At 40.5% G+C, this 14,892-nt stretch overlaps 1 protein-coding gene across 4 annotated transcripts in view; it reads left to right on the top strand.

The window, feature by feature from the left end:
- UBR3 (ubiquitin protein ligase E3 component n-recognin 3) overlaps positions 1 to 14,892 on the top strand; it is a 215,571-nt gene that overhangs the window by 57,432 nt on the left and 143,247 nt on the right. For all 4 annotated transcript variants that reach the window (XM_077829550.1, XM_077829551.1, XM_077829553.1 and 1 more), the window contains exons 9-16: positions 2,394 to 2,573; positions 4,306 to 4,439; positions 10,673 to 10,759; positions 11,391 to 11,456; positions 11,572 to 11,661; positions 12,782 to 12,910; positions 13,003 to 13,055; positions 13,995 to 14,128. In XM_077829550.1, the coding sequence (XP_077685676.1) occupies positions 2,394 to 2,573; positions 4,306 to 4,439; positions 10,673 to 10,759; positions 11,391 to 11,456; positions 11,572 to 11,661; positions 12,782 to 12,910; positions 13,003 to 13,055; positions 13,995 to 14,128 (873 nt within the window). The remainder of the gene's footprint in view (positions 1 to 2,393; positions 2,574 to 4,305; positions 4,440 to 10,672; positions 10,760 to 11,390; positions 11,457 to 11,571; positions 11,662 to 12,781; positions 12,911 to 13,002; positions 13,056 to 13,994; positions 14,129 to 14,892) is intronic.

Below are 14,892 nucleotides of genomic sequence, written 5' to 3' on the forward strand. Positions count from 1 at the left end.
AAGTGGCTACCCTGCTTTGCCTAGGAGCCACAGCAGAGTTACCTCTAAAGTTCAGGGAAAGAGGCCCCTGTTCCTGATATTTTGTTATTCCGAAGGAAAAAAGGGTCTGACTCTTCATCCTATTCTAGACCTGAGAAGACTGAACACATTTATACACAGTCTTAAATTCAGCCTACATCATCCCTTCTTTTCAGGCACAAGACTGGTTTGTGGTTCTTGATCTCTGTCACCCAGGGACTTCTTGATGCCAACTGGCAGTGGGCACAGCGATCCCTTGGGTCTGGTCCCTACATGATAATTTGTTAAAGGGGGTCATGTCAGGTCTCTACCGAAAGTTTGTGTCACACTGATTATCATAATCCTTATGAAATGTATGTACAGATAATATGTAAGGTTCTCTCTCACTCCATCCTTCTTGAAAATTATGGTCTTAAGGTCTGTGAGTTTGGACTGGTCACCAAAAGGTGATAAAAAGCATCTCCCACCTGAAAGAAACTTGATGTGGCTATATGTAAACTGAATATTGTATACTTCACAATGAATGCCTATTTACAGACTGAGCAAAATACTAATCAACAGATTGCAAAGTCTTCAAGGGAGAGTCACTACAGAAAAGACAAGCAGCAGACGGTACCCTGTTTCCAAGTGAAGATAACAGATTGTTGGAGTTATGTCTGGGGCTACAGAGGTACGCCCTGGTATATTTCACCTAAGGGTAAGCTATCAGCAGGCTTGTTTTATAAATAGAGGCTCAGAGCTGGTCTGGCTGTTTAATGCTGGAGGAGAGACTGGGGGTGAGACAAGGACAGGTGGTGACAAGGTGCTGCACAACCCTGGCCATAACCCCGAGAAGCATCACAACCGCCAAGATGTGTACTTCCATATTGTGATCCATTTGGCCCATAGGAAGAACCCGCAATTCCTAGTAGGGCCCGATCACATCAATACAAAGTGCTACAACTCGTTCTCTCCACCGTACCAATAGTCTTCACTAAATACCTAGTTGTGATGGCAGCGCACCTAAGGAGACGTGGCATTCACGTTGAGCCATATCTAGAGAGTTGCTAATCAAAGGCATGTCTCATACACTTCTTCTTCCAAACATCAAAGCTCCATTTCCCTAGAGTGAAACTGCCTCCTCTCCATGCTTTAGAAACTGGAGCTGATTGGAACTTTTTTGAGTCAATGAAGTTTCAGGGAAATATGCAGTTTTGTTTAAACCTATTGCTTTTGACAACATTTTCATTGGGGAGGAAGCGTGTGTGTGGGGGGGGGAATGGGGAGAGTTTCTTTCTCTCTCACTTGCCTAGTGGCTATGGTACTTGCCCTGGATGTGGGGTTCAAGGTGGGATTCAGAGTGATCAGGGTTGGAAAAACTTTCCTCTGAATCAGGGATATCTGGAACTTGTACCTGGATCTCTCATGTCTGAGGCAGTATGTACGCTTTCTCTTTTTCTCTGGTTTCGGTCTGAGAAAGGACATTTTATAACAACTTTGTTTTCATGAAAATGTTCCACTGCAGAATGAAAACAAACTTTGAAAGTTGCTGTAAAATGGGCTTGTCCTCCAATCAGGTCTGTTAGAAACATCCCTATGTCTAAAGAGAAAAGGAGTACTAGTGGCACCTTAGTGACTAATAAATTGGTTAGTCTCTAAGGTGCCACTAGTACTCCTTTTCTTTTTGCGAATACAGACTAACACGGCTGCTACTCTGATCCCTATTCTGAAATCTGCAAGGCAGCTACTTAGAGTAATGCCTGACTTTTGTTAAACACTATGCTCTGGTCCTGGCCATGAGTCAGATGCCAGTTTTGGTAGGGCAGTATTACAATCATTAGTTAGTTAGTGAACGTTGGGACTCCTCAGTCACACTGTCCAGATGGGACACTGCTCATTAGTCACCCTCGGTGAGAGCCATATGGACACATACTTGAAGAATGAACAGTTACTTACCTTCTAGTAACTTCGGTTCTTTGAGGAGCTGGACTGTGTGTGTGTGTGTCACAAGCTGCCCTCCATCTCTGCTTTTTTGGAGTCCTCTTTACCTGAGATTTTAAATTAGCAAGGTAACTGAGCAATAGTGCCTTTTATGCTCTAGAAAGGCAGGGCACAAGGACATGTGCAGTGCAGGCATGGCCCAACAACCGCTACTATTTAGATTCCAATCTCATGCAAGTGGGGGTCATGTATACCTAGAATGGGATCCACACAGATGACAAGATCTTGAAGAACAATCGTTGCTATAAGGTAAGTAATCGTTCTTTACAGCCGTGTGCTGTGCATGCTATAAATGTTTTTAAACCCTGATGTTTTTAATTGTTCACTATGGTAGTTACTATATTTTTTCTTTAAAAAACATCATGATGGGATTTTTTTAATCACTTTTTTCCTAGATGAAGAAAACAGTTTACATGTTGTAGTGAACTGCGGGGAAGCACTATTAAAGAATAATACTTACTGGCCACTTGTTAGTGATTTTATTAATATCCTTTCACACCAAAGTGTGGCTAAGAAATTCCTGGAGGATCATAGTCTGTTAGTAACTTGGATGAATTTTGTATCATTCTTTCAAGGTAGGTGGCTTTTAGCTTTCTTATTTAGTGATTAGAAATACCTTTTTTGGAATCTGCTTAATTTAAAGTCTTTTCTCTCCTGTACTTAAACAAGAATTTTTAAAGGTGACACAATGTTTACAATAACATATACCTTACACATACTTGTATAAAAATATTTAATCCATTAGCGTGTTCAGTTTTAATCTGATGCAAATTTCTGGAAGTGGATAGTTTCTTGTAAATTACTCAAGCCAAAAGAATTCTGTTTCTGAAATGCCAACTGATGAGAAGCAAACGCTGAACATGTAAAGGCATTAAGCACTTCCGATGTGCAATTGTGACAACTGACATCTTGACCCTCACCAGGCGTTGAACCAGGGACGTCCAAGATCTAAAAGCATTAGTTTCTGTAGTTTGAACTAAAGACAGGGTCTCAAAATGAGAGCTGTAATAGATTTGCATCCACTGTGGATTGGGGCACATCAGGGAATGCGTAATACATGTTGACTGGTGGGTTACATACTACTTCTAGTCATGGAAACTGTGTTTGAGACACACCATGATTTGAATTCTGGACAAGCTCCAACTTGTATCATGGCAGCTGAGGATCTCCAGAGCTTAAAGCATGAATCTCTCTACGCTTGAGTTAAAGTGTTAGGCTTTGGAGATAAAGCTCTAACAGACCCATGTAGCCGATGTTGATCAGGCACAGAAGGGGTGAATAAAATGCATTGGGTTACACACTGCCAAAGTTCTCATGAAATTGTTGTATTAACAGTAAAAAGAAAAGGAGTACTTGTGGCACCTTAGAGACTAACCAATTTATTTGAGCATGAGCTTTCGTGAGCTACAGCTCACTTCATCGGATGCATACCGTGGAAACTGCAGAAGACATTATATACCATGGTCTCTGTGTGTATATAATGTCTTCTGCAGTTTCCACGGTATGCATCCGATGAAGTGAGCTGTAGCTCATCGGATGCATACCGTGGAAACTGCAGAAGACATTATATACCATGGTCTCTGTGTGTATATAATGTCTTCTGCAGTTTCCACGGTATGCATCCGATGAAGTGAGCTGTAGCTCACGAAAGCTCATGCTCAAATAAATTGGTTAGTCTCTCAGGTGCCACAAGTACTCCTTTTCTTTTTGCGAATACAGACTAACACGGCTGTTACTCTGAAACCTGTATTAACAGTGTAAGTTATGACTTTGATAGAAATATGTTTCAATGTCAAAGTTGTAAACTCAATACTAGGGAAAATGAACTTGACGTATTTAGGTATTCTTTGTATAAATGTGGAAATGTGAGAGATTTTTTTATTGATTTGTTTTTCTCTGAATGTTTGCATAGTGGAAAGCATGCTTCCTCTATGGAGAGATCCAAGATTTTGTAGTCAATTTAAAAATTCTCATTGATTTGATTTGGAGTTGGGACTAAAAGGGGCCCAATTCAGATCACGTGCCTGTTCAGCATGGGTGCTTGAGTTGCTAGCCTAACATGGCCAGACTTTCTCTACTCAACTGATCTCTTTCTAGTCAACTTTCAAGATCTCTGTTCAGTTCAAATCCTTAATCTTGTGGATGCTTAGGTAAAATTGATCACACCCTCTGAATCTTATTGCAAGGATGTCATCTCCCTGTATAGGTATGCATATATGTAAGTGTGTGTATAATTAAAAAAAATACTAAGATCCACTTAATGGTAGAGAAAGATACTGTTGTATAACACTGCTTACGTCTTTTAAGGTATGAATTTAAATAAGCGAGAATTAAATGAGCATGTGGAGTTTGAATCACAGACCTACTATGCTGCATTTGCTGCTGAACTGGAAGCCTGTGCCCAACCAATGTGGGGACTGCTATCACATTGTAAAGTTAGGGTAAGGCAAACATTTTTTTCATTTTTGCTTCGTCTTTTAAAAAACAACAACTCCTTTTAACTTCCTTTTTGTAGTCTCAGCAAATATTACAAATAGTTGGATTTTAGGGTCATGTATCAGTTCTCCATCAAGTGTTACTTTCTGGATGGTGTATGAAATTGAAGTTGATTAAAAATACATCCGGCAGTATTTTGTAGTTTATTTGAACAGAACTCACAAATCCTTTAAAAGATGTTTATACTCAAGTTCTCTGCATAAGATTTGGCCAGACATTTGACTGGAGAAAAGAGTGATGACTTCAAATGTTCACTTGGAAGATCTTTGAAACAAACGAGATACGCGTTTTTGAATAAAAGCATTCTTGGCTGAAGGGTTCTCTTCCTCCAAATTGCTCAGCTGGAGCACCAAAGATTTTTTTCATACACTAAATCATGACTTTCATCAATACCTGCAGGCTGAAATGTTCCCACGGGTTTGTCTTGATGATTCAGGACAAGCTTTTCCAGAATCTTCATTGTGTGAAGCCTCTGAGTGTGGTGAGATTTATTTTTCTATTTAGGTGAATTAAGGCTTTTCATTTGTATGTCAAATAAGGGGGCTTAAAAAAAGCAAACTAGTCCCCTTCGTTGGCTTATCAAGACGTTAGATTAGGGCAGTAATGGCTGGAGCTCTGTAATATGTGCACCAACTGCTGCTTTCTTCTAGTAGGTGATACAACTACCAGCAAGTAGGCCACATGAGACTTGGCACTAACATCTGTCCTTGTGGTGTTGGTGTCCATGTTACATGTAGGGTTGTACCCAAGCCTGGAGAACTGTCTTTGCCAGCCAACTGAATGATACTGTAAATAGCTTCTGACCTGCGTAGTGCAATGTATAGGCGTTTGAGAGAGTAATCTCTTTAAACTAAGGAAATGTATATGAGAGTATCAACCCCCCAGTTTGATTTTAGTGCCTTCACAGGAGCTTTGATAAGGATGATGATATTGGAGACTTGTTTCTATGGAAGAGGAGAAAAGCCACTGTTCGTTTCTCTGAAAGAAGCATTATTTTAGTGAGAACAAAGATAGAATGGGCAAGCAACAGACATCTTAGGCTGTACCTATTAGAGCTGAGGATATAACTCTGTAACAGCAATCTCGTAAATCCTTTGCAGTGCCTATTTAAATATGATTGATGTTACTTAGTTATAGTCTCCAGAACTGGGACTAGAGGTCTTGGGTGGACACTGACTGTAATAGGAATGAGGTTAAAATGTAATGGGATATAGGTTGATACTTGTGTCCGAACAACTCTGGTGATTATACTGTAATATTGGGAAAAGAGAAAATTAAGTCTGCTGTGATGTGATTATAATATTGGTTGGTTGTTTGTGCCTGCAAATAGTCATTTTGGGACAGTAATAAAACTACGTATTTGTGCATAATTATCAAATCAAAGATCTGGAGTATTAACTATGTGAGATTAAATCTCTTGCATAATGATGATTTTTCTCACAATTACACCACACAATTGTTAATTTGTGTGTCAAACAATGATAGACTAGCAGAAAATGGAATTCTTCTATTGAGAGGAATACTTGAAACATGAAAACTTTTACATTTCTACCTCATCATCATTTATTATGAATAATAAATATCAATCTTCTAATTTTAACTAGTTTCCAAAGTAAGTAGGAGGAGTTATGTTGGTGTTCATAGGACAGTGAAGTCTGGATTGAAATGTGCACTGAAAAGACTTCTTTGCGTAAAATCATAGAATCATAGAATCATAGAATATCAGGGTTGGAAGGGACCCCTGAAGGTCATCTAGTCCAACCCCCTGCTCGAAGCAGGACCAATTCCCAGTTAAATCATCCCAGCCAGGGCTTTGTCAAGCCTGACCTTAAAAACTTCCAAGGAAGGAGATTCCACCACCTCCCTAGGCAACGCATTCCAGTGTTTCACCACCCTCTTAGTGAAAAAGTTTTTCCTAATATCCAATCTAAACCTCCCCCACTGCAACTTGAGGCCATTACTCCTCGTTCTGTCATCTGCTACCATTGAGAACAGTCTAGAGCCATCCTCTTTGGAACCCCCTTTCAGGTAGTTGAAAGCAGCTATCAAATCCCCCCTCATTCTTCTCTTCTGCAGGCTAAACAATCCCAGCTCCCTCAGCCTCTCCTCATAAGTCATGTGTTCTAGACCCCTAATCATTTTTGTTGCCCTTCGCTGGACTCTCTCCAATTTATCCACATCCTTCTTGTAGTGTGGGGCCCAAAACTGGACACAGTACTCCAGATGAGGCCTCACCAATGTTGAATAGAGGGGGACGATCACGTCCCTCGATCTGCTCGCTATGCCCCTACGTATACATCCCAAAATGCCATTGGCCTTCTTGGCAACAAGGGCACACTGCTGACTCATATCCAGCTTCTCGTCCACTGTCACCCCTAGGTCCTTTTCCGCAGAACTGCTGCCTAGCCATTCGGTCCCTAGTCTGTAGCGGTGCATTGGATTCTTCCGTCCTAAGTGCAGGACCCTGCACTTATCCTTATTGAACCTCATCAGATTTCTTTTGGCCCAATCCTCCAATTTGTCTAGGTCCTTCTGTATCCTATCCCTCCCCTCCAGCGTATCTACCACTCCTCCCAGTTTAGTATCGTCCGCAAATTTGCTGAGAGTGCAATCCACACCATCCTCCAGATCATTTATGAAGATATTGAACAAAACCGGCCCCAGGACCGACCCCTGGGGCACTCCACTTGACACTGGCTGCCAACTAGACATGGAGCCATTGATCACTACCCGTTGAGCCCGACAATCTAGCCAGCTTTCTACCCACCCTATAGTGCATTCATCCAGCCTGTACTTCTTTAACTTGCTGACAAGAATACTGTGGGAGACCGTGTCAAAAGCTTTGCTAAAGTCAAGAAACAATACATCCACTGCTTTCCCTTCATCCACAGAACCAGTAATCTCATGATAAAAGGCGATTAGATTAGTCAGGCATGACCTTCCCTTGGTGAATCCATGCTGGCTGTTCCTGATCACTTTCCTCTCATGCAAGTACTTCAAGATTGATTCTTTGAGGACCTGCTCCATGATTTTTCCAGGGACTGAGGTGAGGCTGACTGGCCTGTAGTTCCCAGGATCCTCCTTCTTCCCTTTTTTAAAGATTGGCACTACATTAGCCTTTTTCCAGTCATCCGGGACTTCCCCGGTTCGCCACGAGTTTTCAAAGATAATGGCCAATGGCTCTGCAATCACAGCCGCCAATTCCTTCAGCACTCTCGGATGCAACTCGTCCGGCCCCATGGACTTGTGCACGTCCAGCTTTTCTAAATAGTCCCTAACCACCTCTATCTCCACAGAGGGCTGGCCATCTCTTCCCCATTTTGTGATGCCCAGCGTAGCAGTCTGGGAGCTGACCTTGTTAGTGAAAACAGAGGCAAAAAAAGCATTGAGTACATTAGCTTTTTCCACATCCTCTGTCACTAGGTTGCCTCCCTCATTCAGTAAGGGTCCCACACTTTCCTTGGCTTTCTTCTTGTTGCCAACATACCTGAAGAAACCCTTCTTGTTACTCTTGACATCTCTCGCTAGCTGCAGCTCCAGGTGCGATTTGGCCCTCCTGATTTCATTCCTACATGCCCGAGCAATATTTTTATACTCTTCCCTGGTCATATGTCCAACCTTCCACTTCTTGTAAGCTTCTTTTTTATGTTTAAGATCCGCTAGGATTTCACCGTTAAGCCAAGCCGGTCGCCTGCCATATTTACTATTCTTTCGACTCATCGGGATGGTTTGTCCCTGTAACCTCAACAGGGATTCCTTGAAATACAGCCAGCTCTCCTGGACTCCTTTCCCCTTCAAGTTAGTCCCCCAGGGGATCCTGGCCATCCGTTCCCTGAGGGAGTCGAAGTCTGCTTTCCTGAAGTCCAGGGTCCGTATCCTGCTGCTTACCTTTCTTCCCTGCGTCAGGATCCTGAACTCAACCAACTCATGGTCACTGCCTCCCAGATTCCCATCCACTTTTGCTTCCCCCACTAATTCTACCTGGTTTGTGAGCAGCAGGTCAAGAAAAGCGCCCCCCCTAGTTGGCTCCTCTAGCACTTGCACCAGGAAATTGTCCCCTACGCTTTCCAAAAACTTCCTGGATTGTCTATGCACCGCAGTATTGCTCTCCCAGCAGATATCAGGAAAATTAAAGTCACCCATGAGAATCAGGGCATGCGATCTAGTAGCTTCCGTGAGCTGCCAGAAGAAAGCCTCATCTACCTCATCCCCCTGGTCCGGTGGTCTATAGCAGACTCCCACCACTACATCACTCTTGTTGCACACACTTCTAAACTTAATCCAGAGACACTCAGGTTTTTCTACAGTTTTGTACCGGAGCTCTGAGCAGTCATACTGCTCCCTTACATACAGTGCTACTCCCCCACCTTTTCTGCCCTGCCTGTCCTTCCTGAACAGTTTATAACCATCCATGACAGTACTCCAGTCATGTGAGTTATCCCACCAAGTCTCTGTGATTCCAATCACATCATAGTTCCTTGACATTACCAGGACCTCCAGTTCTCCCTGCTTGTTTCCAAGGCTTTGTGCATTTGTATATAAGCACTTGAGATAACCTGTTGATCGCCCCTCATTCCCAGTATGAGGCAGGAGCCCTCCCCTCACAGACATTTCTGCCTGTGCTTCCTCCCGGTATCCCTCTTTCCCACTTACCTCAGGGCTTTGGTCTCCTTCCCCCGGTGAACCTAGTTTAAAGCCCTCCTCACTAGGTTAGCCAGCCTGCTGGCAAAGATGCTCTTCCCTCTCTTCGTAAAATGGAGCCCGTCTCTGCCCAGCACTCCTGCTTCATGGAACACCATCCCATGGTCAAAGAATCCAAAGCCTTCTCTCCGACACCACCTGCGTAGCCATTCGTTGACTTCCACGATTCGACGGTCCCTACACAGGCCTTTTCCTTCCACGGGGAGGATGGACGAGAACACCACTTGCGCCTCAAACTCCTTTATCCTTCTTCCCAGAGCCACGTAAACTAAATATTCCAAAAGTTTAAATTAGCAATTGCAAAGGCATTTTCATATTGTAAATCATATTAAGATATTCTTATTAAATCTCACTTCTGAGGCTAAATTGCCCTTAGAATACTGTACTACAATTTACTAGTTTTTGAAGTGCCAACTAGTTGTCTTCCCTTCCCCCCCCACCACATGCTTTTGGCCCCACTGCTTGAGGTTTATAGCCTATCTTGCCTTAACTTTGAGAGATGCAATTTAAAGTAAATTGCATTTCAATGTGAGAATATATATATATATATAAAAATAAAGTTTATGGTTAACCTGAAACAAAATTACTCCTATACGTTCACCATAATTACACTCACATTTGTTAATCTAGTGGTGAGCACTGAATTTTACTACACTGAGTTTGCTAAAGTCTAAAGACATTGCAGTAGAAATGTTTGAATAGGATATTGGATGCTTAGTAATTCCTTTTAAGATCTGTGCATGAAAGGTCCCTTTGTATGCACAGGTTCCTGTTTCTGTGCTAAAACAAATAGATTAAATTAAACAACATTAAGCCACCAAGACCAAATAGTGTTGTTTGTAAGAATTTCAAAGGAACTCAATCAAGTGGCTGAACAAACATTTAAATCCACTGTTATTACATCCAAGGACTGGAGGGTAGCAAATGTTTACTAGTCTCTTAAAATATGGTGTTGGGGATGGTCCTAGGAATTATAGACCCGGAAAACTTAGTTCAGTACCAAGTAAATTGGTTGACACAATAAAATGAAAGTTTTTTTTTTTTTTTTTTTAAATAAAACTTGGTTGAATGTGATAGAGGGCGACACCTGCATCGCAGCTCAGAACAGGTCTGGATAACACAATAACAAAAATATTCTAGGCTCTGGTATGCTGGCACTCCTGCCATTGATGAATTTGGGAAAAACCTCAGTGTAGAGAAAGACAGTGTCAACCACCGGTAAATCGTTAAACCATGTTAATTTTCAGTGGTGGAAAAGAAAACTTTTTTTAAATAAAAAGAGAAACACTGTGCAAATTCCGTATTTGTGCCCTGTTTTAAAACTGAACAGAAAGAACTGAAAAAATCCTTAAACCATCATACTAGTTAACAAACTATTTTCCCCATTGTATTAATGAAACTGTAAACGCAAAACTGTTTTTGAATAGTGTGGTACAATGTACGATGATGCAATGTCAAATAATTTTTCTTATTGCAGGAGACACAAGAGTACACACGAAATGTTGTTAGGTACTGCCTTGAAGCACTTCAGGACTGGTTTGATGCAATCAACTTCGTAGATGAGGTTTGCATCCTTTATATGATTAAACAAAGTATTGTCAGAAATGTCTTGTTAAACTTGTTAAAATATTAACTTTTAAAGTATTTTTTATTATTTAAAGGAGAAAGAAAATTATCCTTTTAAATACCGTAACAGATGGATTACCATGTTAAAAACAATGCTACTCTTGTTAAAACCTTTGTAATTCATGGGTATGATGTGATACATCTGTGAATTAAGAACACTGGAGTCTCCAATTTAATTAATGTGAACTTGTATTCAGACTGAGGTTCTACCAATTGATGCCATAGGAGCACTCCAAGGCAGTAGAGTGGAGAGCTTTAGCAACGATAAAGACTCTCTGTACTCAATTTCATATGAAGTACTAGGGTGTGGGCAGCTCTGGTGTTTTGGGAGACATTTCTCTGATTCCAGGTGGGGTGAGACTAATATCCTAGTGGCTAGGCAGGAGAGATCAACCTGAACTGTTTGGGAAAAGGGAGATGAAGCATTGGCAGGGGGAGAGATACGGTAACGTTAGCAATATCTAGCGGAAAGAGCCATCAGCAGTGGATGTGCCAGGTGAAATAATAGTCTGTATGATTCGTATACTTTTTTGTATTTGATGGTAAAATGCATTGTATTTTCATTGCAGCCAGCGCCTAACCAGGTTACTTTTCATTTGCCACTACATCGTTACTATGCTATGTTTTTGAGTAAGGTAAGCATGGATTTGTTACCATATTCTATAAGAAAATAAGGTGGTGTCGGTTTATAGTATGAAAAAATCATTTCCTTATATTCTCAGTAAAATTTATACTCCATTTTGTATGTAGGCTGTCAAATGCCAAGAGCTAGATTTGGATTCTATTTTACCAGATCAGGAGATGTTGATGAAACTAATGATTCACCCACTTCAGATTCAGGTATGGTGCCAGGCTGCTTCTTTGGTTTGAATGTACAGAATACGAAAGAGGACAGCTATCTCTTTTCCCCTCTTCCAGTCCAAATAGTTTAAGTATATTAAAAAATGTCTAAACAGCTGTGGAAAAACACATTAATTGTGGAATACAAAAATTAACATAGGTGACAACTCCTTGCAATATATGAAATGTTTATCACTTGTAAGCACAGTTTTACAGTGATTTGTCAGAATAAACTTAGAAAAGTATTCTTAGAATCAGATAACTACTTTTTCAAATACTGTTAACATCATATAATGACCCTAGGTGTTTATATTGCTGAGAACTATGCTTAATGTTTAGGATCACATTTTCAAAAAGCTACTGCTAAATTTGAGTACATACTTGTGCTTGGAACAATTTGTGCATTCAATTAATATTAATATGTACAAATTGAGGATGCAGAATATGCAGGAGTGAATGTAGAGGCTGGGTTGTGAAGACCCTTTATTCCTTGATGGGCAGGATTCTTGCCTGTGGCTTTACACTTAACATTCTGTTTCTGTCCAAGTTAGGAGATGAAGAGAAATAGATGTAATAATTGATAATCTGTTATAAGACACACACTTCATTTTTCGGGTACTTTTTCAGGATAAAGAATCACGAACCATGGATCTTTTCACATGCCTACCCCTCCATTTCCTGAAATGCCCTTCCTTTTAGAGTGGACCATATTCTACATATTACAGATCTGTGGTGGAATATAAATACCTTACTTTGAATTTGGGCAGGACACCTGGTTAACAAACTTGCAAAAAATAGTACAGTATCTTTTTAGTGATCAAAGCCTTCGTTTTAAGTCTTATTCACCACTGTAATTTAATATCATGCCTCATGCATGGATTCAGTACTGTCTCAGCAAGAAGAGAACCACATACATACTGGTACCAACTGAATTTTTTGCAGCATCAGGGGTATTTTCTGGGGTGTCTCTCATCCAACTTTCGAGATAGTCCAGCTCTGCTGATTTTGAGATCTGAGGGGATTGCAGCTGATGGTGTGACTACAGACAACTGAATAGCTGATTTTCCTTGAACGTTTGCAAAATATTTATTTCAGCTAATTCTTTTTCTTTAAAAAATAGGCAAGCCTTTCTGAAATCCATAGTAACATGTGGGTAAGAAATGGTCTACAAATTAAAGGACAAGCAATGACTTATGTGCAGTCTCATTTTTGTAACTCCATGATTGATCCTGACATTTACCTGTTACAGGTAAGGTATAGTTTCTGTGAACCCAAGTACTGTGTTTATAAGAACGCTAATGATTGATGAGTAAAGTGAATGTGCCATGTTTGTTTTTACAGGTCTGTGCTTCTAGACTTGACCCAGATTATTTTATTTCATCAGTTTTTGAAAGGTAAGCTCAAAGCATAAGGATAGAATGAATACCAATATATAGCATTCTGCCACTTACTGACTATTTAAAATATACCATGGGGAAAAGGTGTATGACCTGCTGAATCCCTCTTGCACCACAGCACTGATGGGTTCCACTATGGCAGTTTCATTCATCCTCCCTTTCACTCAGGGCTGGTTTTGGATTTATACGCCAGTGTGTGCAATATGTTTATGAAACTCCAGAGTTGAATCTCCTGAGCTTTCCAATTTTAGAAGTGTTGCACACTCTGGTGTGTAAGTATTTGGAACTCCCACACTGAAGGGGAGAATGAATAGCAGTGAGGATCACAAGAAGTCTGCTTGCATCTCCATCTACACCTAAAACTTAGATCAACTTAGCCTTGTCGCTCAGGGCTGTGAAAGATGTCACACCCTGTGCAAAGTAGTTAGGTCAGCCTAACCCCTCTGTAGACGCAGCTAGGTTGATGGAAGAATTATTTTGTCAACTTGGCTACCGTCTCTCAGAGAGGTGGATTTCCTATGTTGACGGAAAAACTCCGTCTGCTGACATAGGCAGTGTCTATGCTACAGGATCACAGCTGCAGCACGGTAACTGTGCTGCTGTAGCATAGACATGGCTGAAGAAAAGCAGGACATAAATGTGAATAACAACTAACCTACTTTCAAGTATTCAATCGATATAAATGGGATGTATTTGAATGTGAAGTATGAATAGGATCAGAATGGTACAATGAAGATAAGGATACACCTTGTGAAAATAAAAAGCCTTTCACTTCAAGGATTGCTTCTAATTAGATTATGTACATCTTATTTTATGCTCCTTTTGGGCCTGGGCCTGAATGGTGCTTCAGTTGGACTCCCAGATACTTCGCACCTCTCAGCATCAGGCTCTTAATACGGAAGAATGAGGTCGCTAACTTTGCTCTGTGTCCTGTAGATTCAAGGTGGTAGATCTGTTAACAATGGCATCGCAGCATCAGAATACAGTTCTTGATTCAGAACATGAGAGATCTATGTTGGAAGGAGCCTTAACATTTCTCGTCATTCTGTTAAGTCTTCGCTTACATTTAGGTAAGAATCACAACTGTCTAGCCACAAATATTACAGTAACATGGAATTTTATGTGTATTTGGTTTTAAATCTTTTGGCATTTAATAGCTATCCTGTAGCAGAATAAGTAAAATTATTAAATAAAATTGAGTGATCATTCTTTATGTTTATAATTTGGTTTCAGTTTCATCAGTTGCTTCATTTTAACCATCCTAAAAACTAGAAACAGCCAAAATACAGGGTTAGGGTGTCCATTCCTCTTCTTGAGAGAATAAATGGCTGAATTTTTTTATATATATGATCACGAGATGTATATTGAAGCTTAAATGTCAATACTAGTGTTTGAATCAGCAAATCCTAAAGCTAGCTCCTACTTGTAATAATCTCTTATGATTGAGCTTCTTATTCCCCTGTTGAAACTTTGACTTTCCTTATTAACTGAAATTTTATTGTATTATATTATTTTTATATACATGACTTGGTTTCTGCTGTTTGTATCAAGTAAACTGAATAGGACATTATCAAGTCAGTTGAATTAAAGGAGAGACTCATTTCCCATTTGGGCACCTCAAAAATTATGTGCGAAGAAGCAAATGTGCAATATTTTCAGCTTTGTGAATATTCCTTTTCTGTTAATTTGTAATAGAAATGATGTAGAAAGTATCTTTGCCAGTAACCTGGGGCAAAATCCTGGTCTTGTACCAAACCTTCTCCCCGGCCACGCAAAACTTGGCAGCTGGTAAAACTTTAGCATTACTGTTGCCACAGTGGCTGCTGCTCTTCTT

Source organism: Eretmochelys imbricata, chromosome 11 (genome assembly GCF_965152235.1).
Source record: "Eretmochelys imbricata isolate rEreImb1 chromosome 11, rEreImb1.hap1, whole genome shotgun sequence".
NCBI lineage: Eukaryota > Metazoa > Chordata > Testudines > Cheloniidae > Eretmochelys > Eretmochelys imbricata.